We start from the raw sequence: 25,628 nt of genomic DNA on the forward strand, positions 1-25,628 counted from the left end.
AGGTCCCGCCCACACACACACCGGGCCAATGGCCGATCCCGAGGCGAGTCCCCTGAGAGGGGCGGGAGCGGGTTCAGGCAGTAGGCGGGGCCTCGCTGAGGACCCTGGGCTGGGCGCCGCCGCCGGTTTGTCTACCCTTTCCCTCAGCCACCTCCTTTCAACCTTGTCCACCCGTCGTCGCGGCCTTTGCTGCAGCGCGGCGGCTCCCGTTCCTGCCGCAGCTCTGTCCCCTCCTTCCCTCCCCACCAAGTCCCCGAGTTCGCCCGTCATGGCTTTACTCACTGCGGCCGCCCGGCTCTTCGGAGCCAAGGTGAGCAACTAAGGGAGGGAGCGCGCGGCCCCAGGGTGGGGCTGAGGCGACTGCAGGCCCTCCAGCGCCAGGGTCTCCCTCCCCTACCCATACGCACCCCAGCACTCCTTAAAGGGGCCCTGCGCCTGGCTGGTCGCCAGCCCTCTGTGGAACTCTCAGGGCCATGTGCTACGCTGGCCTTCTGCCCCTCCGGGTGAAGAGAGCACTGCCCGCCCCCGGCATGCGGGCTTGGGCTGGTGAGAGCCCGGCTCCTACTGTCACCCTGCATGTCTGTGTGGAAGAGCTCTGGGAAAAGGAGCTTCCAGTGGAGAACAGAGGTGTCGTGTTCTGTTGAAGTTAGGGAAAGGGCCTGTTTGGTGGAGGGGGTGAGGGGGTAGAAGCGGCAGGGGTGAAGAGATGTGCGCACTGTCCCTGGACCAGAGCTGGAGTGGTGGCTGATCTTGGCTTCTGCTTTGTAGGGAAGGCCTTGTCGGTTCCCGAACTGCCTTTTTTTCATTTCTCCAACCCAAATTTTGAAGCTTTTAGTGACCAAGATTTAGCAGTTGCTCTGGTAGAGTGGGACTCAGGTCCTCTTTGTCCTTGGGACTCTTGCACTTACTCTTCATATAGGAGGAGCTTGGATGGGGTGGAGCCCTACTGTAAAACCTTCTGCATGATTATCACATATGATTAGAGATAGAGAAAGATTGTTCCTCCAAACTGCGGGCCAGTAAGTGAAGATAACTGGGCAGGAGATAGCACTGCTGAAGTCATGTGACAGTCCTACTACTCTCTCACTCAGGTTTAGCCATTGCTTTTAAGTCTACCCTGGAGAGATTCCTCTCACTCGTTGAGGCCCTAATTTACTTGAATTTTCTTGCCTTTGGATTATATGCATATTGTTGCAGATAATGTTGCAGTTCAACTTCAAACTGCCAGTACTTTTGTCTCTGGGTAGCTTAGCCCTTTAAGTAGAAAAACTGCTGTGTTGGGGGGGGCAGTGCCAGTCTTCTAATCCAAGCAGGGACAGTCCCACAAGTGACCTTGACTTCTGCAAAGAACTTATACTTTCTCTTCTGCAGATTAAAGCTGCCAGCACCTGAAGGAAAGGGAAGTCTTAGAATGGTTTTGGCTTGCTGTGTTATCTTGCATGGTTGACAGATAAGGTGAAGCCTGTAGAATTTACACTGGGGTTCTTCCAGGTACCCAGCAGCAAGGTGGAGGCTGATCATTTGGGAGATATTTGTCTTACTTGACTGTTGCTTCTGCTGCCAGGGAACAGGGTAAGGAAGTCTCTTGGGAAATGAAGCAAGTTCTAGATAGTGTTTTGGCAGAATAGGGGACACGACACTATAATTAGCTCATTCCAGAGTTGCTAACCCAGACCAGTTAATCTAACCCTTCAAAGAATTTGAAAAACCTTTAGAATTTACGTTTTGAATTTATTTTGTCTTTTAAGCCTCTGGGGAATCTCAGAACACTTTTGGGATGACAGCACTACATAATTGTAGAATCATTACTGTTTTGTTTACTTTCCTGTAAGAGATGAACTTGAGGATCCCAGAAACCTGTAAATTGGAAGCCATTTGAAGGCTCTTGACTCGTAAAATTAGCAAAAAACACAGGTGTGGAAATTTCCTGAGATCTATGCAGAATGACCAGGATACCAAGAAGCCTTTCATTTTGTCAGCATTGCTAGCACCTGCCTAAGTTTCCCAGATTAGCCTGCAACTTAAGTGGAACTTAGTTTTACTTTTGCTATTAAGGTAGGCTTTAAAGAGCAAAAATAAATAGTTTTATGATCTGAGAGAACTGACCCCTACCATTTTGATTCTCAAGGTCAGATGTAGTTTCACTTTTTGAGAAAAGTTTTTTTTTTTTTTTTAATTTAAACATGTGCGCAGTTGAGAGCATGCACAAGTGAGGGAAGGGCAGAGGGATAGGGGGATAGGGAGGGACAGTATCCCAGGCAGGCTCCACGCACAGAATGGAGCCCAATGCAGGGCTCAATCTCACCAATCTTGAGATCATCACCTGAGCTGAAATCAAGAGTCGGACTTTTATTTTATTATTTTTTTAATGCTTATTTATTTTTGAGAGAGAGAGAGAGAGTGTGAGCAGAGAGAGAAGGAGACACAGAATCCGAAGCAGGCTCGGGGCTTGGAGCTGTCAGCACAGAGCCCGACTGCAGGGCTCGAACTCACAAACTGTGAGATCATGACCTGAGCCAAAGTCAGATGCTTAACTGACTGAGCCACCCAGGCGCCCCTGAGAAGAGATTTTTTAAACCATGCTCAGTGACATAAAATGCCAGCCATTGTTGTATTCTACCCTAGTCACTTTCAGGTAATTTAATGAACACTTGGGTTGGAGAGAGAGACTAATTTCAGAGCCTTGAGATTATTTGACTTCTTGTTTATCCAAATGAATTCATACTAAGCATTGGCCTTAGTATTAGCTCTGGGTGCCTTCGCTTTGTGGTGTACTATCTTTTCACAAGTGATCTGGGTCTGGATTTGGGCTGGAAATTAGAGTATAGCCACTAATTCACTTCTAGACTCTTTTAACACCAATGTGACTTAACAAACCCTACTTTTTTTTTCTTTGATGGTTTATTTATTTTTGAGAGAGGGAGAGAGAGACAGCGCAAGCAGGGGAGGCTCAGAGAGAGAGGTAGACACGGAATTTGAAGACAGGCTCCAGGCTCTGAACTAGCTGCCAGCACAGAGACCATCGCGGCGCTCGAACTCACCAACCATGAGATCATGACCTGGGATGAAGTCGAATGCTTAACTGACTGCGCCACCCAGGCGTCTCTAGTTACTTTTTTTAATGTTTATTCATTTTCGAGAGATAGATAGCATGAGCGGGGGAGGGGCAGAGAAGGAGAGACAAGATCTGAAGCAGGCTTTCCACTGACAGCAGAGAGCTTGCTGCAGGGCTTTCAAGGCAAAAGTATTTTTATATTATTTCTAGACCTTTTCAAGACATTTAAATTGATACTCCTGATTCCTTTACAGTAGACCTATAGTACTGAACATCTCCAGTATAAATCCTAGTCTGAAATTGGGTTCAACAAAACTAGATTAGTTTTTTTTTTAAGTCATCTCTACACCCAACATGGAGCTTGACCCCACAACCCTAAGATCAAGAGTTGCAGGCTCTTCTAACTGAGCCAACCAGATGCCCCTTATAGCCTAGAACTTGTGTGTGTGTGAAAGACAGAGACAAGAGACAGAGAATGAGCAAGGGGGAAGGCCAGAGGGAGAAAGAGACTCCCTAAGCAGACTCTGCACTGTCAACACAGAGCCCGATGTGGGGCTCAATCCCATGAACCATGAGATCATGACCTGAGCGAAAACTAAGAGTTGGATGGTTAACTGATGGAGCCACCCAGGGGCTCCTGTGGCCTAGAACTTTTAAAGGCAAGTATCCAAATCTCAGTCTACCCAAAGTGACGGCAGTACCATGATGCTTACTAGGTAGTTTAAAAATGGAAAAATGGAGCGTAAATAGCCTCATCATGTGCTAATGTTGGGATGACTGCATTTGTTCTTCTAAGTGCCTTTAGATTGGTAGCAGATGAGTGCATGGATGTGGGGAAGCAGTGAGGTGAGCAGTGCTGAAGTAAGTCATTAGAAGAGAAGGCTGGCATTCCTAATTCAAATGGACAGAAGGCAAGAAGCCAGATGTGGATCTCTAGAGCTACATGGTAATTCTTTTTGGACTAGTTCAGTGCTTTATGTGATATAGTGTGATGTGAAATTTAAAACTACTGAGGCAGCCTTAGCTATAGAGCTTTCTTAGCATATGACTGTCTTTCACTTTTTCCCCTCACTTGTCTAAATTACTTTAGGTCCCTGTATTATTTTTGTAAGTTTTATTTATTTAAGTGATCTCTACACCTATTGTGGGGCTCAAAGTCATGACCTGAGATCAAGAATCACATGCTCCTCCAAATGAGTCAGCTAGGCATCCCTAGGTCCCTGTATTTCTTTTAACATAGTACCATTTTCAAAGTTCTGTGAGTTCACAGTGGGCATTGTCACCTGGATTGCTTGTTCACATTGCACGTTCAGGAATCCTGTCTTCGGGTTCTAATTCAGCAAAGGTAGGATAGGATCTGGAAACATTTTTTTCAAGCACTTCTGTTGACTGACCTGGTGGACCAGTAAAGCCACGTACAGGTCTTTTGTTTGTAACTTTATTGAATGTATATATAACTTTGAGTATTTGGGCATTTTAATTTTTTTCATTTTTTGGAATTAGTATGATTATTTTGAAAATTAACTTTAGGGGCACCTGGGTGACTCAGTCGATTGAGAGTCTGACTTCAGATTCGAGCCCCGCATCCAGCTCCTTGCTGTCAACACAGAGTTCATTTCAGATCCTCTGTTCCCCTCTCTCTCTCTGCCCCTCCCCCGCTCATTCATTCATTTCTCTCTCTCAAAAATAAATTTTTTTTTAATTTGGCTTCGGGGTGCCTGGGTGATTAAGTGGCCGACTTCAGCTCAGGTCATGATCTCCTGGTCTGTGAGTTTGATCCCGGTGTCGGGCTCTGTGCTGACAGCTCAGAGCCTGGAGCTTGCTTCAGATTCTGTGTCTCCCTCTCTCTGCCCTTCCTCCACTTGTGCTCTGGCTCTCACTCTCTCAAACATAATAAATAAAAATAAAATAAAATAAAATTTGGCTTCAAAAGTAACTATTCTAGGCAATAGTCCGTTTAGGCTATTTTCTCTAGGTTTGTCTTCCTAGCCCTTTTTTTCAAAAGCTTTAGAAGTATCTTGTAAATTTCTGGACCAAAGTGTTAGGTGCTGAAACTACAAAAGAACTCTTAGTGGAAGTGAGCAGTTTCTAGAGGGCAGATCCTATATACTTTATTCACTAGTATACACTTAGTGTATTTAGAATAAGTAGATGTTCAGAAAGTATTTGTTAAAGAACAGTTAGGATTTCTACTAAAAGGAAAATTAGGGCTCGTGATTCTTTTCTGAGGTTGAATTCATGTCCTTTGTGATCTTCCTTGGAGTGAATCTTTAGGGAAGACTCTGTTAGAAAATGACAATTAGGTAGAATTATTAAGGAATGCCTGTGAATATGAAGGAGGTCAGAGTATGAAATCTGAAGATTACTGTACTCAGGCTGTTAAAGTGGCCTGACCAAGTAGTGCAGGCCGACTTGCAATATCACCAGTGTGAAACACAGATGTTAAATGGCTTTAGTTCTCTGACCTGGTTCTGGGGAGAGAGGACCCTTTGTTCTATGTGTGTTCTTTCTCCCTTAATGCAAGTTGTTCCTTCTGCATTGCAAGCCTTTGCAGCACAAGATTTTTCCTACCAGTTATTAGTGAATTATGTTTGCTTCATCAGCTAAACGAGTTCTGCTGGCTTGGCAAGCTCTGATCTTTTTTTGAAGAAGGACAAGGGCTCCATTAAAAATCAAGAGCATCTCTCTCAAGCTTGTAATGCTGGAGCTCTTGCATATGTTGTAAGACATGTTCTAAATGTGCCTGGGATGGAGGATCAAAGAAAATTTGGCTTTTCCCCTATGGAATCAAGGTCCTAGGTGTGGACCAGTGATGATAACAGGCTAAGAGGAATAAGAGGAAAATAACAACTTTATTAAGTGCTTATTCAAATAGGATTCTGGGGGCACTGACTGGCTTCAGTTGGAGGAGTGTGCAACTCTATTTTATTATAATATTTATTTATTTATTTTTGTGAGAAGTGGGGGAGACAGAGAATCCCAGGCAGACTCTGCTTTCAGTACAGAGCCCCACACAGGGCTCCATCTTATGAACTGTGAGATCATGACCTGAGCCAAAATCAAGAGTCATCCCTTAACCAGCTGAGCCACCCAGGTGCACCTGGATCATGTGACTCTTGACCTCGATGTTGTGAATTCAAGCCCCACATTGGGTGTTGATCACATAAAAATAAAATCTTACAAAAACAAACAAATAGGATTCTGTTGTTCCTAGAATTTGAGGTCGGATGCAGTAGTTTCTGATGATTTTTGGTTATTTTGCCAGTATCTTATTCTAGAAATACCCTAAATATTTTAGGCAAATCTTTGGCAGAATTTCCTGCATGTACTCTTAGTCCTTTTCTTCCCTTAGCCCTTTAAGATAGAGGTTCTTCCCTTAGCCCTTTAAGATAGAGGTTCTTTTAGTTATATTTTTCTGTTCTAGTATATTTGAGAGTCACAGCCCACTTCCATCAATAATAGCAAACTCACTAGAAGAGTTCTTGCAAGGGATGGCAGTGTTCGTAGGTTTGAAAAAGCCCTTTAGTGATTGTAATACCCCCACTCCACCCTGTAGAGAAACGTGACTGTCAGACATGTGAGCCAGGCCCTTGTCTTTGGAAGCCTCTCACTCTATCTCTCCCCATGAAGGAGCTGACCTATTGAATGAGGTGACTGCCTGATTCACCTGACAGCTGTTCCAGTAGGGTGACTCTACACGTGGCTTGCTACCAGAAGCCAAAAGCCTAGTTGCCACACCTCCCGAATTAGGGGAGGAGCTGGTAGGTGAAAGTTCAGGGATGACTCACAGGTTTGTAATCTGCCTGTTCCATCAGTGAGTATAGCCTGAAATTACTATACAAAGCTATTGAGCAGGTCTCTGGCAGCTAGGTGGTGAATGAAATGAGGTGTGTAGCCTTGGGTGTGACAGTCCTCCAGCATCTCCTTTCTAGTCATTTGTTCTTTTTTTTTTTTTTTTTTAATGTTTTAAAAATTTCATTCAGTATTGAGAGACAGAGCATGAGCAGGGGAGGGACAGAGAGAGAGGGAGACACAGAATCCAAAGCAGGCTCCCGGCTCTGAGCTGTCAGCACAGAGCCCGATGCAGGACTCAAACTCACGAACCTGTGAGATCATGACCTGAGCTGAAGTTGGCCACTTAACTGGCTGGCCACCCAGGCGCCTCCCCTCTTTATCAGTAAGCCTTTAAGGTCCTTAAAAAGGAAATTAGGACTTTATTTCCTATTCTACAGGTAGAGAGAATTATCCATTCACCGCTTCTTCAGGCCTGTCTGCCTCTTTCCTGGAATTTAATTCCCAGAGAGAGTAGTGACACTTGAGGTGTTAGGTAATAGGCCAACACATTTCTAAGAAACACATATTTATTGAACTCACTTATGCAGAAAACACTGTTTTAGATGCTTTCATGCAGATTATTTTGTACAATCTACTTCTCTACCTTCAAATTGGCTCTATTATTGCCAATTTAGCAATGTGAAAACTGGGACTTAGAGAAGTTAGGTCATATAGCCAAGGTAACACAGCAGGGTAGTAGTAGAACCTGGATTTAAGACTTGATCCTTAATAACTGTATATCCCAGGGTCTACCTACATTCTACCCTTTTGCTCCCTTGTTTAACACTTAAGGCGAAGTATGCATCTCAAACTTTATTGTTCATGTGGATCATCTAGTGAGCTTGGTAAATTGCAGATTTGGATACAGTAGGTCTGAAGTGAGGCCCAAGAGTCTGCATTTCTCACAAGCTCCAAGTAATGCTAGCACTGCTTGCTAGGCAGTCATATTTTATTTATAAACATTTTTTTTTAAGTTTATTTATTTTGAGAGAGAGAGAGCACATTCGCAAGCAGGGGAAGGGCAGAGAAATAGGGAGAGAATCCTGCACTGACAGCTTGAAGCCCGATGCAGAGATTTGAACCCCTGAACCGTGAGATCATGATTGAGCTGAAACCAATTGTCAATGCCTAACGTACCGAACTACCCAGGTGCCCGTAGGCAGCCATATTTTAAATAGCAAGGCTTTTGAGTACCTTTATATATTTTCTTCTTAGAGCCTTAACTGAGACTTTGAGCTAAGTAGCTTGAGTGTTATCCTAAATGTGGAAAAGGAAAGAGAAACAGTATAGCTGACCCATGAACAGTTTGAACTGTGCTGGTCCATTTATATGTGAATTTTTACAGTAAAGTACTGCAAATGTGTTTTCTCTTATGATTTTGTAGTATTATTTTCTTTAGCTTTTTTTTTGAGAATACAGTAGGTAAAATATGTAACATACAAAATAGGTATTAATAGACTATGTTAAGAGTAAGGGTTCTGGTCAACAGTAGGCTTTTAGTATAGTTTGGGGGAAGCCAAATGTTATACCCAGATTTTCAACTGCATGGGGGATAAGCATCCCTAATTCCTGTGTTGTTCAAGGGTCAACTATAGTTAGTCGTTTTGCTTTGTATGTCTGTTAATTTCGTTAGGAGCTGGAGCTAGAACCCAGATTTCCTTTCCTAATTCCAAATCACAAGCAGGGGGGAGGACAAATCATGTACTGTTTTCTGCATCAGTAGGTAAAATTGTTCTATTTTGAATTTTTCCTCTTCTAGCCTTTTGAGTGGTTATAGCTCTGAATTGCTGCCTTTAAAATCCTTCTAATTTCTTTAGTTTTCTTTTAAGCTGCAGGGTTAGCTAAAAATATGACCAATCCTGATACTGAAGGGTGTGAGAAAATGGCCAAACTGTATAATTTTATATATTTATTATCTAAAAAATTCAAGGCACTTGCTATAGGCCAGAGGTGGTTTTAAGTGCTTTATAAGTGTTGACTTAATTAATCCCCCAAGCAATTCTTTGAGATAGGTATTATTATTGTTCCCATTTTTCTGATAAGGAAACTGAGGCACAGAAAGATTAAATGACTTGGGTAGTGTCAAACACTAATAAATGGCAGAGAAGGGCAATAAAAAAGAATATACTAGGGGTGCTTGGGTGGGGACTTCAGCTCAGGTCATCATCTCACAGTTCATGGGTTTGAGCCCTGCGGCAGGCTGTGTGCTGTCAGCTCAGAGCCTGGAGCCTGTCTTCAGATTCTGTGTCTACTTTCTCTGTCCCTTCCCCACTCTCATTCTGCCCCCCTCTCTCTCAAAAATAAATAACGGAAGGAAGGAGATTGTTTATTTCTTAGTTTGAGAGAGAGAGTCGGAGAGAGAGAATCTTAAGCAGGCTCCATGCCCAGCACGGAGCCTGATATGGTGCTCGATGTGGGGCTCGAATCCATGATCCTGGGATCATGACCTGAGCTGAAATCAAAAGAGTTGGACATTCAACTGACTGAGCCACTCAGGCGCCTGAAAGATTTTATTTTAAAGTAATCTCTACACCCAGCATGGGGCTCAAACTCATAAACTTGAGATCAAGAGTTGCATGCTCTTCTGAATGAGCTTGCTGTATAGAAACTTAAAGATGAGGGGCACTTGGGTGGCTCAGTAGGTTGAGAGTCAGCTCAGGTCATGATCTCACAGTTGTGAATTCGAGCCCCACATCAGACACTGTGCTGACAGCTCAGAGCCTGGAGCCTGCTTCAGATTCTGTGTCTCCCTCTCTCTCCTACCCTCCCTACCACTTGAGCTCTGTCTCTCTCTCACTCTCTCTCAAAAATAAATAAACATTTAAAAAAATTTTTTTAATTAAAAAAACTTAAAAGATGATTTACAAGTGGAAAAAAATACCATTATGGAGAGGTTTTAACTTCTTAACTTCTTTCATCTCTCAGATGATATGTTCCCCTATAACCTTTTTAGAAATCAAACCAACCACCCACAATTAAAAGGTCTGCTACAGGACCAATGTAATCTCTGGGAGGTAGCCCTTCTATAACAGGGGATCTATGGGACCATGGAACATGGAATAGAATTTATTCACGTTTTCCTTTGTTCGCTTTTTGGTGACTAGTAAGAAAAAGTAAACGTATTTCTTAGGTGCTAGGTCAAGTTCCCATTTGCCCCATGTTGCATGAAGAGGCTAAAGACCTGTTTATGCTGCCTACTTCTTGCCCAAATGGTCCTCAGTGAGCCGGAGGAGACTCTTTAGGAAATTAGTAAAAGAAGTTAAGGATAGTCCTGGTTAACAAGTTGAAGCAGTTCCCCTCTGATTGTTTGTTAGTTTATTTTTGAGACAGTGTGAGAAAGAGAGAGGTACAGAATTCAAACCAGGCTTCAGGCTCTAGGCTCCAAATTGTCTGGGCACAGAGCCCGATGTGGGGCTTGAACTCATGAACTGTGAGATCATGACCTGAGCTGAAGTCATCCACTTAACTGACTGAGCCACCCAGACACCCCAGTCCCCCTCTGTTTTAGGAACACAGCTTACCTTGTATTCTGAATTTAGCTTTGGGCTGATTTTTTTTCTTTTTTAATGAGTTGATTCTTTTGAAAATAACCTTTACTGAAGGATCTCTTCCCTTTTCAGTTCTCCCTTTTAACCCAACAGAAAGAGAGGTACTAAATTCCAAAGAACTCCAGTCCTACTGAATTCTCACCTAAGCATGTTTGGAATTTATACAGTACTATTGCTTCAAATGATTTTCAGCACAATCAGCAATGCAGTAGTTAAAAAGAAAAAATGTATCTGGCCTTTTGGCAAAAGGAGGAAAGGTGTGAACTTGCTCCTGAATTAGTTTGTGTGTGTGGTAATCTTTTAAATTTGGAAAGTGCTTTGTAATTCTCATTATAATTATCACAAGAGAATCCTGTGAGATTGTATAGTGAGTATTTAACACCAGTTTTATAATGAGGGAAATGACGCTCACACTATCTTGTTTTATCTTCAAAATAATGTGCAGAAAAGTTAATCTTGTCAAACTTCATAGGTATTTAGTAGTGTGATTGATTTTCTTTTTTCAAAGGCGGTGTTGAACTTTATGTTGCAACTCAGCAATCTCCTGGGAAGTAGTTTTTCCTTCAGGGAGACAAAATATCTCTAAACAAAGAAAAGATAGGCTAGCGCACTATTCACCTTTGTAGTGAAGTTTGCCTTGAATTTCACACCTGTCTACATGGTTCTAAAGCATATCTTTAAAAATTCCTTTGGTACAGGTATGTAGGTGATAAACTCAGCTTTTGTTTATCTGAAATGTCTTCATTTCACCCCCTTTGTTAAGATTTTTTCCTCACCTAGATATACAACTCTAGCTTAATAATTATTTTCTCTCAGCACTTAGGGAATTTTCCAGTTTTCTAGTTTCCCAGTGCTATTGTTGTGTAGTCTGTCAGTCAGTTGTTACCTTGTAGATATTCTGTTTTCTGTGCGCTTTTTCCAGGAACCTTTGAAGTAGTGTGGTGAAAGGCTGCCTCTGCCTGTGGACTCTCCTAAACTGGAGAGAGGTTAAAGTGTTGCCAAAAGACTAGGTGCTGGACAGATCTTACCGCAGGGTTAAGTAGTTGATCAGTTTCCTCATTTGCTTTTCTCAGGGCCACTCAGAACTATTGACAGCTAGATTGGGATGGCCTGGCTACTCTAACAACCTGCCTTTCTGACCTTTTCTGTGCCTAACCAAGCCCAGCCCTGAAACCCAGATAATGGGAAGAGCCTCTCCCCAGGAATGCTATTAAAGCTATGGATGCAAGAAGGAGAGTTAAGTCTACCTCCAGCCTAGGAACTCTCAAAGCTGTACAGGGCCTTTTACAGCTTTTTTTTACATGTCAGACTGTCCTTAGAGGCTAAGATGGAGAGACAGAGAGAGAGAGGATGAGTCACTGTAACTTCTTGTTAATACATAGGAAGGAAGAGTAATAGGTTTTGTGTTTTCTTTACAGAATGCATCCTGTCTTGTTCTCGCTGCTCGGCATGCCAGTGCTTCCTCTACGGTAAGGTTTGGAAAAAAGGACTGAGAATCATTGAGGCAATCTGATCCAGGGATAGAGGGGGTGGTAAGCAGCAGTTGTTTGCAGCCTAGCCTCTCATCATATCCTGAGCATCTCTGAGGTGACCACTATTGTTGCTGCAACTATTATTATTACTACTATTGAAGTGTATAGGTTAGTGGCATTAAGTACAACTATCACTACTATCCATCTTCAGGACTTTTGCACCTTCCTGAATTGAAACTCTGACCCAATAATAAACTCCTCATTCCCTTCCCTTTCTGCTTAATTCTTTTTCACTCATCTGTGCAGAATAGTTGGCCAGATTTCCCTGGCAGATTGAGAATACCAAATTCTAAAAAGATGTCTTAACATACCTACTTAGTAGGAAATCTAATCAACATTTTGACCATCACTTAGACTTTCTACTTCTCTTTTTAGAATTTGAAAGACATATTGGCAGAAATGATACCCAAGGAGCAAGCCAGAGTAAAGACCTTCAGGCAGCAACATGGCAAGACAGTAGTGGGCCAAATCACTGTGGACATGGTAAGGACTGTGGGGTTTGGCTGGAAAAAGTAACTCTGTAATGTGCTTCAACAAAAATACCATTCTGTCCCATACATGGAAATGTTGGAGCTTATGATGTTCATTAGAAATTAGACTGTTCTTGAGTGCCTAGGTGGCTCAGTCAGCTGGGCGTCTGACTCTTGATTTTGGCTCAGGTCATGATCTAGGGTCATGGGATCAAACCCCGTATTGGGCTCTGCACTGAGCGTGGAGCCTCATTATGATTCTGTCTCTTTCTGCCTCCACCTCCCCTGCTCATGCTTACTCTTTCTCTCTTAAAAAAAATTAGACTGTTCTTCTCAATTTAATAGTTGAGCTTAACCTAATTTAACTATGGGAGGGATGAATGAAGTTTCTATTCCTTTTCCCAACCCTTCAGCTTTTGGGGCCAGGACTCTCTCTTAGGGTTCATGCCATCCATGGGGCGCCTGGGTGGCCCAGTCAGTTGATCATCCAACGTCAGCTCAGATCATGGTCTCACAGCTCATGAGTTGGAGCCCCACATTGGGCTCTGTGCTGACAGCTCAGAACCTGGAACCTGCTTCATATTCTGTCTCCGTCTTTCTCTGCCCCTCCTCCACTCATCCTTGTACACACTCTCTCTCTTGCTCTATAATATAAATAAACATTTAAAAAGAATTTTTAAGTTAGAATTAATGCCATCCTGACCATCCAGTTATACCATAGATCTAGCAGGATATCTAGAACAACTTTAGGATGGCTTCTTCTCTAACCCTAAGAGTCTGAGCAGCTCAAATGATAATTCCACAGCAATGTTTAGCCTTTGGTCTCTATTTGCCTTCCCTGTTGTAGAACTCATTCTGTTTACTTTGGTTGATGAAAATGAGGGGGTAAGAGTGGGTAGAAGTAAAATACAAGAGGGACACTTGGGTGGCTCAGTCGGTTGAGCATCCAACCTCAGCTCAGGTCATGATCTCACGGTTTGTGAGTTCAAGCCTTACATTGGGCTCCGTGCTGACAGCTCAGAGCCTGGATCCTTCAGATTCTGTGTCTCCTTCTCTCTCTGCCCCTCCTCTCTTCATGCTCTGTCTCTCTTTTTCAAAAATAAACATTTAAAAAAAGAAAGAAAAATATAAGAAGAAAAGGAAATAAACAGAGGCAGACACATTAAATAAAGATAGCAATGTTTCAACTTAAAAAATTTCATTCCTGGGGTGTGTGTGTGGGTGGCTCAGTCAGTTAAGCAGCCGACTTAGGCTCAGGTCATGATCTCGTGATTTGTGAGTTCGAGCCCCGTGTCAACCTCTGTGCTAACAGCTTAGAGCCTGGAGCCTGCTTCAGATTCTGTGTCTTCTCCTCTCTCTGCCCTTCTCCTGCTCCTGTCTCTGTCTCTCAAAAATTAAACATTAAAAAATTTTTTTCATTTTCAATATTAGCACTCTTCCTTGCAAAGTCCCATTTTATAGTATGTTACCTCCTTAGGAATCTTCTTTCCACAGACAAAGTCTTGCAAATCAGAGAATAAATTTCCTCTTTCAGATCCCATGAAGCACTAACAAGCTCTAGCCTGAATTATTCTGATTACTGGTTACATCTGTCTTTTTCTTTAGATGTATGGTGGCATGAGGGGCATGAAGGGATTGGTATATGAAACATCAGTTCTTGATCCTGATGAGGTAAGAGACCCTCGGGTCAATCACTACTAATCACTGAGTTTACTGACTATTGTTCACAGCATGGATTAGACCAGTGAAGATAAGGAAAACAAAATAAAGCATCTGTCTTCATGTTTTGGAAGATGGAAAATAGGTTCATATGGGGTAACTGAAGAACAGGTATATGTATTTAATATATCAATGAGTAAAACTAAAAGTACCAAGCAGAATTAAGTTATGTGGAGATCTAAGCTTTAAAAATTCTGTTCTAGGGCTGTCTGAGTAGCTTGGTCAGTAGTTTCCAACTTGAGCTCACAGTCAAGTTCAAGCCCCACTTAGGGCATGGAGCTTTTCCTACTTGTTGAAAGATCTGATAAGAATGGAACTAGTCAGTTATGTGACTTCTAGGCTTTTAAATAAATTTAAGATTTGTACCTCTTACTCTTCTCCCTCAAGGGCATCCGTTTCCGAGGCTACAGTATCCCTGAATGTCAGAAACTGCTGCCCAAGGCTAAAGGAGGTGAAGAACCCCTGCCGGAGGGCTTATTTTGGTTGCTGGTAACTGGACAAATCCCAACAGAAGAACAGGTAAAGTCGAAGGATATTAGCCCTTCTCATTCTCCTCCTCCTTTGCCTTCCTCTAATCTCAGACACTTAATCCTGATCTGGCTCTGGGTGGTATTTTTTAGGGCTGTGTAGTGAGGGGAAGGAATCAGAGCAGACTTCTGCTATGTAAGTGGATTGGGTTGTATTCTCTCAGATGTCACTGTCTTTTATTTCTCTTCTTTTTCCTCACCTAGTGTTCTAACTAGTGTCTCACTTTCCACAGGTGTCTTGGCTTTCAAAAGAGTGGGCAAAGAGGGCAGCTCTACCTTCCCATGTGGTCACCATGCTAGACAACTTTCCCACCAATCTACATCCCATGTCTCAGCTCAGTGCAGCCATTACAGCCCTCAACAGTGAAAGTAACTTTGCCCGAGCATATGCAGAGGGTATCAACCGAACCAAGTACTGGGAGGTATGAAATTTTGATGCAATGATTGATGTGTGATGGGGATTAAAGGACTTAAGTATGAAGGAAGAAAAAGGAATATTTAGAAGAATTACTTCTCTGATTTATGCCAGAAACTGCTTTAATACATTTTATTTTAGGCTTATTTTTTTTTTTATTTGTTTGTTTTGTTTTTTCAGTCCTTGGGATTGCAAAGATAAATGGAGCACACTTTGTATCACCAAGGTTATTGGTTTGGTTAGGGTGGTATACATGTTTTAAAAAACTACAATTCAGGAAGCACTTGGGTGGCATGTGACTCTTGATCTCAGTTCAGGTTTTGATCTTGGTTGGGGTCATGAGTTCAAGCCCTGCATTGGGCTCTGTGCTGGGCGTGAAACCTACTTAAGACAAAAACAAAAACTACAATGTAGTTATCTTGCTGTAATAGATTACACAAGGCTGTTGTAACACTGAAAAGGATGTGACTTAATTGCAGCATCCCTGAGGAAGATTTCACAGCATAGTCTCACCCTTGCCCCAAAATGTCCCTTCTTATTCTTAACTTCAAATAAGAAGAACCTTGAGAAGTTAGGTGAATGGAAACTGAGGCAGTTCTAGAGTCTAGGAGGGCTGATGCCAATCAGCCACTGTTCTGTACTATCCCACTCAAGATACCTGTCAGGAGCAGAAAGGTCTTTAGTATCCTGGAAATAGGATCTAGAAACAAAAGGCTTTATTTTCTGAGAATGAAATGTTTGAACTGGTCAGAGCAGAAGAAGACCATTGTGCCTTGTCCCAACACATGGTACATAATTCCTACCACCCTCTTTCCAGTACCCCACATAGTACTCAGAAAAACTGGGTAAAGTACAAGTTATCTGGCTAGGTTTACTATAGGACATCTCATTTTCTTTTCTTATTTGGAGACAGGTGATATAGGAACAGAATGGTTCCTTTTTCCAGAATAGCATGGCCCGCTGGGCTGATGCAATTCCCTTGGGGTTTTGGCAAATCCTGCTTCATTTGGTTGGCCAATATTTGTTCAATGCCAATTGCATATAAAGAGTTGTAATTGTTAGTAGGAGAAAAGGGAAAGGAGAGTTTTAAATTAGTCTGGTTAGCCTTGAGAAGGAAGGTATAGGAATGATGGAAAATACACACATTAAGCACTTAATGCATTTATAAAGTCATATATCAGCAAATTCAGAAGGTTGTATAATTTGAGTATATTGCTTTCATTTTCTATTATATCTATATATCTATACCTATATATATACACACATATAGATATATGTTTCTTAATGCTTATTTATTTGGAGAGAGAGAATTCCAGGCAGGCTCTGCATTGTCAGCACAGAGCCCAATGCGCGTCTTAAACTCAAACAATGAGATCATGATCTGAGCCAAAATCAAAAGTCGGATGTTTAATCAACTGTGAGCCACCCAGGCACCCCTCCATTTTCTTTTTTAAATGCTATTTAAGTAATTGTTATTTGTGTGGGTCATCATAACAGACAAGGTTAAATCAAGACCAGCAGTTTTTCTACTTTAAAACTTGTCTTTTAGGGGTGTCTGGGTAGCTCAGTTGGTTAAGCGTCTGACTCTTGATTTCAGCTCAGGTCATGATATCGCAGTTTCATGAGTTTGAGACCCGCGTTGGGCTCCGCACTGCCAGCGGGGAGCCTGCTATAAAAAAAAAATAACTTGTCTTTTAGATATTGACCACTCAGATTTGACTGTTACTGTTTACAATGCTGTTGTCTTGACTGTAATGAGAAGGGAAGAAAATAGCTTCTTCATCCTTTACAGTAGCTGCCTGTAAGACATTTTGGCACATCCAAACATGCTTCATTGCTTCATACTGTCCTGAATCATTAAAATGAATCTTGTACTCCTCTGCTTGCTGTTGCCTCCTTTTCAGCATGTAGCCATTATTGATTGTTCTGCCATAATTTCTTTGAGATGTCATCTGAGGATGGCTGTCTTGAGGTAATCGTGTTATATTTCAGGACTCTGCCAATCTTTGGGAGAATATTTATAAGCAATGTTAATATATTTGTTAGCCTTATGATGTGTGTCTGGTAAGTTCACACTGCACAAAAATTAGCACCAGTAACTAGTTCAGTAGAGGTTCATGTTCTTTTGCTGTTATATCTTGTATCTCCCTCAAAAGTCAGACACACTACTTCTAATAGTTCTGTCTTGGTTAATTTAACCATAGGCTACTTAAGTAGAAATGCATGGCATCATTCAGCTAGTTATTTCTGTTTAAAATTTTATGTTGAGGAGCACCTGGGTGGCTTAGTCGGTTAAGTGTCCAACTTCGGCTCAGGTGATGATTCTGTGGTTTATAAGTTGAGCCCTGCATCGGGCTCTATGCTGACAGCTGGAGCCTGGAGCCTGCTTCAGATTCTGTCTCCCTCTCTCTCTGCCCCTGTTCTGCTCACACACTTTCTCTCTCTTTCAAAAACAAATAAAGATTTAAAAAATTTTTTTAAATTTATGTTGAGTTTATGTATGATCTGAGTTTTTACTAGGATTATTAGTTCATACTGTCATTGTTGTTGTTTTAAACATATACCTCAAGAGAATAATCTACAGCCTGCAACATTTCTTTCATAACAGAGATAAATAGTATAATTTATTGAATTGAAAAAGTTAGGTCTTTTTCTGAGTGACTTCACTCATGACCAGGAGATTACTGTGATGTAACCAGCTATTTAATTGTGAAGTAGCCTTAAGATATTGTATTAAATAAAATTTGCAAAGTACCTGACCCATCAAGTTTTGCTAATAATGCCATCTTTTATAAAGCCTATAAATTGTATGCATAGGTTTTGAAGCTCTTATGATAAAATCTTCTGAACACCTAATAACTCTTGAAAACATGCCAAATAGTGTGCTTAAATGCTATACATTCATTATCTGATTTAATCCTCAGAACAACCCTATGAGGTAGATATTTGTTACTCTCATTTTACTGGATGGAAAAACTGAGGATTAGAGCTATGAAGTAGCTTACCCAACATCATGCGGTTAATAAGTGGTAGAGATCAGATTCAAACTTGAGTTTGCGTCACTCTAGGGGCTCTTCACCATTAATACTGGCTCTCTTCTTTTTCTGTGTCATCTCGTTAAAGATTGATTGCTGGAATGTCTGGGTGGCTTAGTCATTTAAGCGTCAGACTCTTGATTTCAACTCAGGTCCTGATCTTTTCGTTCATGAGATCGAGCCCCCCATTGCTTGGGATTCTCTCTCTCTCTCTCTCTCTCTCTCTGTCTCTGTACCCCCCTCCCACTCCTGCTGTTTCTCTCTCTCTCTCTCAAAATAAATAAATAAACTTAAAATAATAATTATTATTATTATTGATTGCTAACTACCCAACCAGGGTTTTACTATCCATAGAGATGTTGGCTGATGATGATGGTCAGTTTTTATAACCTTTATTTATTCCAGGTAGTTGTGATGTTGGCATATTTTAACATCTTTTTTCCAAAGCTTTATCAATGAAGAATGTATTGGTACAAATAGCTAAATAGCAGCTCAGTCTTATTAAAGAAGAAATAGCAGGAGTTCTCTGTCAGTTTTTGTTTTGTTTTGATCTCTCCTTGACTGTACAGCACTGACCACTACAGAAAGCAGGGTAAGAATCCCATATTGTCATGCCTGGTCTGATACATGTTGCTTTATAAACTTCATTCTCAGTAGTAGACGATGACACAATCTCCTTTATGTGGCTTCTTTTTGATGTGGCCATTCGTACTTTCCAAATTGTTTTGTGAGTTAGTATATACACCACAGATAATAGTTTATCTAGCCCAGGATCGTGTCCTTCTTGGCATTCAACTAATCAGTCCAGGTCCCTTAGAACTGCATGTACTTGATGCAGTCCTCTGGAAGCAACCTACTTCCTTGGGGGATGTAAATCTGCAAGGAGGTATGGTTAATAGTATGATTACCATGTAAGGAATCTCTTAGAATTTGCGATGTTAGCCAAGTATTTCTTGTTTTAGGTAGCTTTTTAATTTTGGCAATAATCTTTTGTTTTTTTAAATATATTTTTTAAATGTTTCCTTGTTTTTGAGAGAGGAAGAGCATGGGAGGGGGCAGAGAGAGAGGGAGACCAGGAATCCCAAGCAGGCTTCACACTGTCAGCACAGAGCCTGAATTAGGACTCGAACTCATGAACTATGAGATCATGACCTGAGCCAAAATCAAAAGTCGGATGCTTAAACTGAGCCACCAGGTGCCCCTAATTTTGGCAGTTTTCATATTGAATCTGATAGCATGTACAAAATTCACTGAATATGTATTTATATATGTTATATATAATACATATATCTGTGTATATAATACATGTAATTAAATAATTTTTTGGAATTTTTAATGTTTATTTAGTTTTATTTAGTTTTGAGAGGCAGAGCATGAGCAAGGGAGGGGCAGAGAGAGAGGGAGAAACAGAATCTGAAGCAGCCTCCAGGCTCCAAGCTCTCAGCTCAGAGCCCAACACGGGGCTTGAACTCACAGACCATGAGCATATATTATATTTATACAATAGATATACATTTTTTAGTTCACTTAATATTAGATACTTGAGTAATACATTATTGAGTTATTTTAAAAAAGAAAACAAAATACCAAAACCCTGTCTTGTCCCTAAGGAACTTAAAATTCCCTTTGAGAAGATAAAATTGACACACAAGAAGGGTGCCTGGGTGGCTCAGTTGGTAAAGCACCCAGACTTTTGATTTTGGCTCATGTTATGATCTCATGGTTTGAGAATTAGAGACCCTTGTCTGCACTGACAGTACAGAGCCTGCTTGGGATTCTCTCTCTCTCTCTCTCTCTCTCTCTCTCTCTCTCTCTGCCCTTCCCCCATGCACTCTCTCTTTTTCTCTCTCTCAAAATAAACATTAAAAAAAATTGATACACAAGAGTTGAGCAAGCTGTTAACCTCACAAAAGAGGCACTCAGATTATGTTTCTCTCTTTCTTTTTTTAAGATTTTATTTTTAGGGGTGCCTGGGTGGCTCAGTCATTTAGGTGGCCGACTTCGGCTCAGGTCATGATCTCACAGCTTGTGAGTTCGAGCCCTGCATCAGGCTCTGTGCTGACAGCTCAGAGCCTGGAGCTGGCTTCAGATTCTGTGTCTCCCTCTCTCTCTCTCTGCCCTTCCCCCACTCACACTCTGTCTCTCTCTCTCACTTAACAATAAACAATTAAATTTTTAAAGCTTTTATTTTAATGTTTATTTATTATTGAGACAGAGAGAAACAGAACATGAGTCAGGGAGGGGCAGAGAGAGAGGGAGACACAGAGTCCAAAGCAGGCTCTAGGCTTTGAGCTGTCAGCACAGAGCCCGACACAGGGCTCGAACCCACGAACTGTGAGACCATGACCTGAGCCAAAGTCAGACGCTTAACAGACTGAGCCACCCAGGTGCCCCTAGATTTTTTTTTTAAAAAAGGAGAGCATGACAGGGAACTTGACATTGATTTTTTTTAACATTTTTTTTTAATTTTTTAATGTTTTATTTATTTTTGATACAGAGACAGAGCATGAGAGGGGGAGTGGCAAAGAGAGAGAAGGAGACACAGAACTAGAAGCAGGCTCCAGGCTCTGAGCTAGCAGTCAGCACAGGGCCTGACGCGGGGCTCGAACCCACAACCGTGAGATCTGACCTGAGCCCAAGTCGGAGGTTTAACCTACTGAGCCACCCAGGCACCCCTTTTAACTTTTGATTTAGAGACATAATATGATTACAATGTGGACTTTTCTGTCCTGAATCAAACAAATGAGGTGGGGGGCTTTATTATCAGGGAAATGTGAATACTGAGTAGATATTTAATGATATTGAGGATTTGTTAATTTTTTCCTTTGGGATAATGGTTTTGTGATGTTTTTATCAACAGCCTTTATCTTTTAGAGATACATACTTAAACATTTACATGTTGGAATATATAATATCTGGAATTCACTCAAAATAACTTGAGAGGTGAGAGGAGGAAGTAAGGGTGTAGATGAAATAAGACTGTCCATGAGTTAATAATCGTTTAAGCTACATGATGCTTTTTAGCTGAGTCTAATTTTGTGCATGTAACTTAACCTGGCCAAACCCCAATTTCTTGATCTATAAAATGAGGGATATATAACCTTACGGGACTATTGTGGGGGGAAAATGTAAATAATATATCACAGTGCCTATTAAGTGCTTAAAAAAATGGAAGCCTTTGTTATTAACTAGCAATTGAATGCCACGGTTTGACCCTTGGCATATATGGTGAATTTTCTTTGAAAGATGGAAAAGAATTAATTGTTAAAACCTAGTGTCTTAGCACATTCATTGAGTGCAAAGTCAAGTAGTGGGAACGACCATGATTAAACATAAAAGGGTTCAAAATCTAACTTTGGCATTTAGCTGAATGCTCTGAGCTTGTTTACTCACCTATAAAATGAAGGTCATTATGTACTTGGTAGAGTGGCAAAAAATTTTTCTAATTTTCTAAAAAAAATTAGAACTAACATTTTGTTTTGTTTTAGAGAGTGTGTGAGGAGAGGAGAGGGGCAGAGAGAGAGAGAATCTCAAGTAGGCTCCATGCCTGGCAAGGAGCCTGATTTGGGGCTCAATCCTATGACCCTGGAACCGTGACCTGAGCTGAAGTCAGTCTTGTTGATAAACCTTTTTTCTTTTTTTCTCCATTTTCCTCTTCTCTCATTAGTTGATTTACGAAGATTGTATGGATCTTATCGCAAAGCTACCTTGTGTTGCAGCAAAGATCTACCGGAATCTCTACCGGGAAGGCAGCAGTATTGGAGCCATTGACTCTAAGCTGGACTGGTCCCACAATTTCACCAACATGTTAGGCTATACTGATGCTCAGTTCACTGAGCTCATGCGCTTGTACCTCACCATCCACAGGTAAGCTAGACCCAGCAACCATAGCCCCTTGCCTGGATTGGTAGAAAATTTTAAGAAAAGCTCCTGAACATTCTCTTCTGGGAACAGGTGGTAGGCAACAAGGAGATGGAAACATGGCATTCAAGGCAAGAAAGGAATCTAGTAAAGGAAGTCCAGAGGTGTAGGGAAATAATCACAACCATTCTAAGAACAAAGTAATGTTACTAAGAAGCTGGGGGAAAGTACTAATTGCTCATAGTAGGTAATCTTTCAGCTTTCCAGGAGCTCCCTCTTCTGGCCATTGCTATTAAAGCTGGAGTGAGAGTCCAGGAGCTTGGCACACAGGCATCATCAACCAGTAACCTCTCCAGCCCTGTGGATTAGTGAACAAAGGCTGGTAATGAGATTGGAACATCTCTTACAAAAGCTTATGTATAACTGACAGGCCGTAGGCTAATGTGAGCCCATAACTAGGCGAGCATGTGACAAGAGAACAGCAAGGTCTGTGTTTCCATAGTCTGCCCCTTCTTCTCCTCTCGATTCTCCTTTCTTACTTCCCCACAGTGACCATGAGGGAGGCAATGTAAGTGCCCATACCAGCCACTTGGTGGGCAGCGCCCTTTCAGACCCCTACCTGTCCTTTGCAGCAGCCATGAACGGGCTAGCAGGGCCCCTACATGGTTTGGCAAATCAGGTAAGACTCTTTACTTTTCCTGCTTCATGTTTTTCTTACTTCCATGCTTTTCTTCTGATCCTGCTGTTCTCTCCTGGCATATGTGTTGACACTATCTTATTCCCGAAACCTTACCCATAGGAAGTACTTGTTTGGCTGACACAACTACAGAAAGAAGTTGGCAAAGATGTGTCAGATGAGAAGTTACGAGACTACATATGGAACACACTCAACTCAGGACGGGTAAGCAGAGATAATTAGCACCTAGGAACGAGGCCAAGACCCAAGTAGTGCAATTTAGAAGAATTAAGGAGAATAGAATGAGAGAGGTCCCTATGTTAGAGAAGGAAATTCTCTCCTCCCTTCCCCAATCCCCAATTTGTCTGTCCTGAAGAATTTAGAAAAGACAAGAATTTCTACTTGAGAATACAACTGACTTTTTTACCCTCCTTCTTTACAGGTTGTCCCAGGCTATGGCCATGCGGTACTAAGGAAGACTGATCCACGATATACCTGTCAGCGAGAGTTTGCTCTTAAACACCTGCCTCATGACTCCATGTTTAAGCTTGTTGCTCAGCTGTACAAGATTGTGCCCAATGTCCTGTTAGAGCAGGGCAAGGCCAAGAATCCTTGGCCCAATGTAGATGCTCACAGTGGGGTGCTGCTCCAGGTGAGTCTTTCCTTCCCTGCTCTCCCTTTAATTTGTGCTAAACCTTAATGTTCTCTGGCATGCAGAAAATCAGTTTCCTAGCCAGAGCAAGGACTCATACCTCCTTCTTTACCCTTTTCTTTTTTATGTCTTTTATTTATTTTTGAGAGACAGAGACAGCGCGAGTAGGGGAGGGTCAGAGAGAGAGAGGGAGACACAGAATCCAAAGCAGGCTCCAGGCTCTGAGCTAGCTGTCAGCACAGAGCCCGACGCGGGGCTCGAACCCACAAACTGTGAGATCATGACCTGAACCGAAGCCAGCCGCTTAACTGACTGAGCCACCCAGGCGCCCCTTCTTTACCCTTTTGATAAAGTTGCCTGTGGTGGAGGCACATGCAGGCAGAAGGAAAGCAGTACTCTCTTCAAAATTCCAATTACTGTACTTTTCCTCGTATCATTTCTTTCTTTAAATAAGATTTTTTTTAAAGTGAGCCAGAGAGGGGCAGAGAGAGAGAGGGAGACAGGATCCGGAGCAGGCTCTGCACTAAGAGCAGAAAGCCTGATGTGGGGCTCGAACTTAGAACTGTTAGATCATGACCTGAGCTAAAACCAAGAGTCAGACACTTAACTGACTGACCCACCCGGGCACCCCTCCTAGTGTCATTTCTATTTAAGGCCGACTCTGTTAAGGTCTCTATCACCATGGACTTATGCATGCTATTACTTCAGAACCTTTAACAAAACTTTTTTTCTCTTTTATCTTACAGTACTACGGCATGACAGAGATGAATTACTACACAGTCCTGTTTGGGGTGTCACGGGCACTGGGGGTACTGGCACAACTCATCTGGAGCCGAGCCCTGGGCTTCCCACTAGAGAGGCCCAAGTCCATGAGCACGGATGGTCTGATGAAGTTTGTGGACTTTAAGTCAGGGTAAAATTGGAAACTGGAGGAAACTACCAGAGAGTGAGGGAGCTTTAAAAAAAAGTATAATTTTGTTTTTTTTCAGGGGGCTTCTTAAAATTATAGATTAAATTGTATCTGAGGCACTGATAATAAGTTTGAAGTTAAAATAGAAATTAAGTCTTTAAAAGATAAAAAGTAACCCCTTCTTCCCTTACCAGTTCCTTTCTCCTGCCTGGTGAGTTGCCCATCCAACTGTAGGGTGAACAAGACTAATGCATGTGGTATGGGTTAGGTTTGCCCCCCACCCCCACCATCTCTAGAGTGAGAATCTGACTCTTCTTTGCCTGGGTTAAAGCTGGTTGCAGAGAATCTGTAGTCACTTTAGAGCCCTCCATAGGCCAGGAAATCAGGACTCTGCCCCTTCTGTTTCCATAGGAATCATGTTGGATTATCAGCTCTATGAAGCCCCGTTGCTCTCTCCCATGCACACAGACACTTCCTAGCAAGACCTGTTGGGTTAGGCAGACATCTTTGGCATTTTTGGTTTTTTTATGCTACCAGGTGACCATAAAGGCCATGGCATTTGTGACTGGCACCCAATATTTGATTTGTCTCTTTTAAAATTATCCCATGAAAATTAAGATCTGGGAGTGTTCTATTTCTCACCGCTTTACGATTCCCCTCCTAGATTTTCTGTACCTGCTGCACCTCAAGCTTAGGGTGCTGTGGACCCCATCCCCACCCCCTTTTTGGTCCTTACTAGAGACCTCTTCCTTCAGGTTGTATATGTAACTGTCTAAGCTGTGGTCCCTTCCAGTCATTTGGTTTTATCAGTGCTTAACATGTACTAAGCTTTTTAGTTCTGTGGAACACAAGCCACTACCCTCTCTTTTACTTCCCCTTTATTTTAATATCCTTGGGCCATTGAATAAGGACTTGGGAATGACCAGCATGCTATCTTTATAGTCTGATTCCAGGGATATGGGTACTTCTTAGCAGGGAAATTAAGATTGGATATGATTTCCTTTGAATATCAGGTCCTGGGGCTGAGAACAAAAATAATAGGCCTCCCTCTTCCCCTGCTACAAGAAAATATCCCTTTATTTATCAAGGTCCTTATCTGGCCCCTTCTCCAAGAGTTCACAGCACAGTATTTGTTTTTTAGAAGCCCCATTTGCACAGGTTTTCAGTGACTCAGAATGCTCTACAGCCTTTTCTTTAAGAAAGGATTGAAATACACTCCTACTGTGCCCCCTTCCTCCCTCGCAACTCCTGCCTGTGTTTGTGTGGAACCCTAATCCCCAGAACCACGTTGAGATGGACACATTGTCTGTAAACCCCTGGGTAACTGTCAAGTCATGATCCAGACTTCAGGTTGTTCTGTATAAAATGCAAAATAAATGTTTTTATTAACAATG

The 25,628-nt window shown here is 41.9% G+C and overlaps 1 protein-coding gene across 1 annotated transcript; it reads left to right on the forward strand.

Moving 5' to 3' along the window:
- The first annotated feature begins 96 nt into the window (after positions 1-96).
- CS (citrate synthase) lies at positions 97-25,628 on the forward strand. The gene is made up of 11 exons (XM_029953262.1): positions 97-310; positions 11,856-11,906; positions 12,345-12,452; positions 14,045-14,110; positions 14,546-14,677; positions 14,919-15,107; positions 21,803-22,002; positions 22,546-22,675; positions 22,796-22,897; positions 23,115-23,324; positions 24,071-25,628. Exons 1-11 carry the CDS (start codon positions 269-271, stop codon positions 24,239-24,241), a joined length of 1,401 nt encoding a protein of 466 aa, XP_029809122.1. The 5' UTR covers positions 97-268; the 3' UTR covers positions 24,242-25,628.

Source organism: Suricata suricatta, chromosome 10 (assembly GCF_006229205.1).
Source record: "Suricata suricatta isolate VVHF042 chromosome 10, meerkat_22Aug2017_6uvM2_HiC, whole genome shotgun sequence".
NCBI classification, from domain to species: domain Eukaryota; kingdom Metazoa; phylum Chordata; class Mammalia; order Carnivora; family Herpestidae; genus Suricata; species Suricata suricatta.

Bases quoted from the DNA above. Each gene is read 5' to 3' on its own strand.
- CS (XM_029953262.1), top strand. From the start codon at position 269: ATGGCTTTACTCACTGCGGCCGCCCGGCTCTTCGGAGCCAAG. The intron at 15,108-21,802 runs GTATGAAATTTT...TTCTCTCATTAG, and splicing joins ACCGAACCAAGTACTGGGAG to TTGATTTACGAAGATTGTAT. The intron at 22,898-23,114 runs GTAAGCAGAGAT...CCTTCTTTACAG, and splicing joins ACACACTCAACTCAGGACGG to GTTGTCCCAGGCTATGGCCA.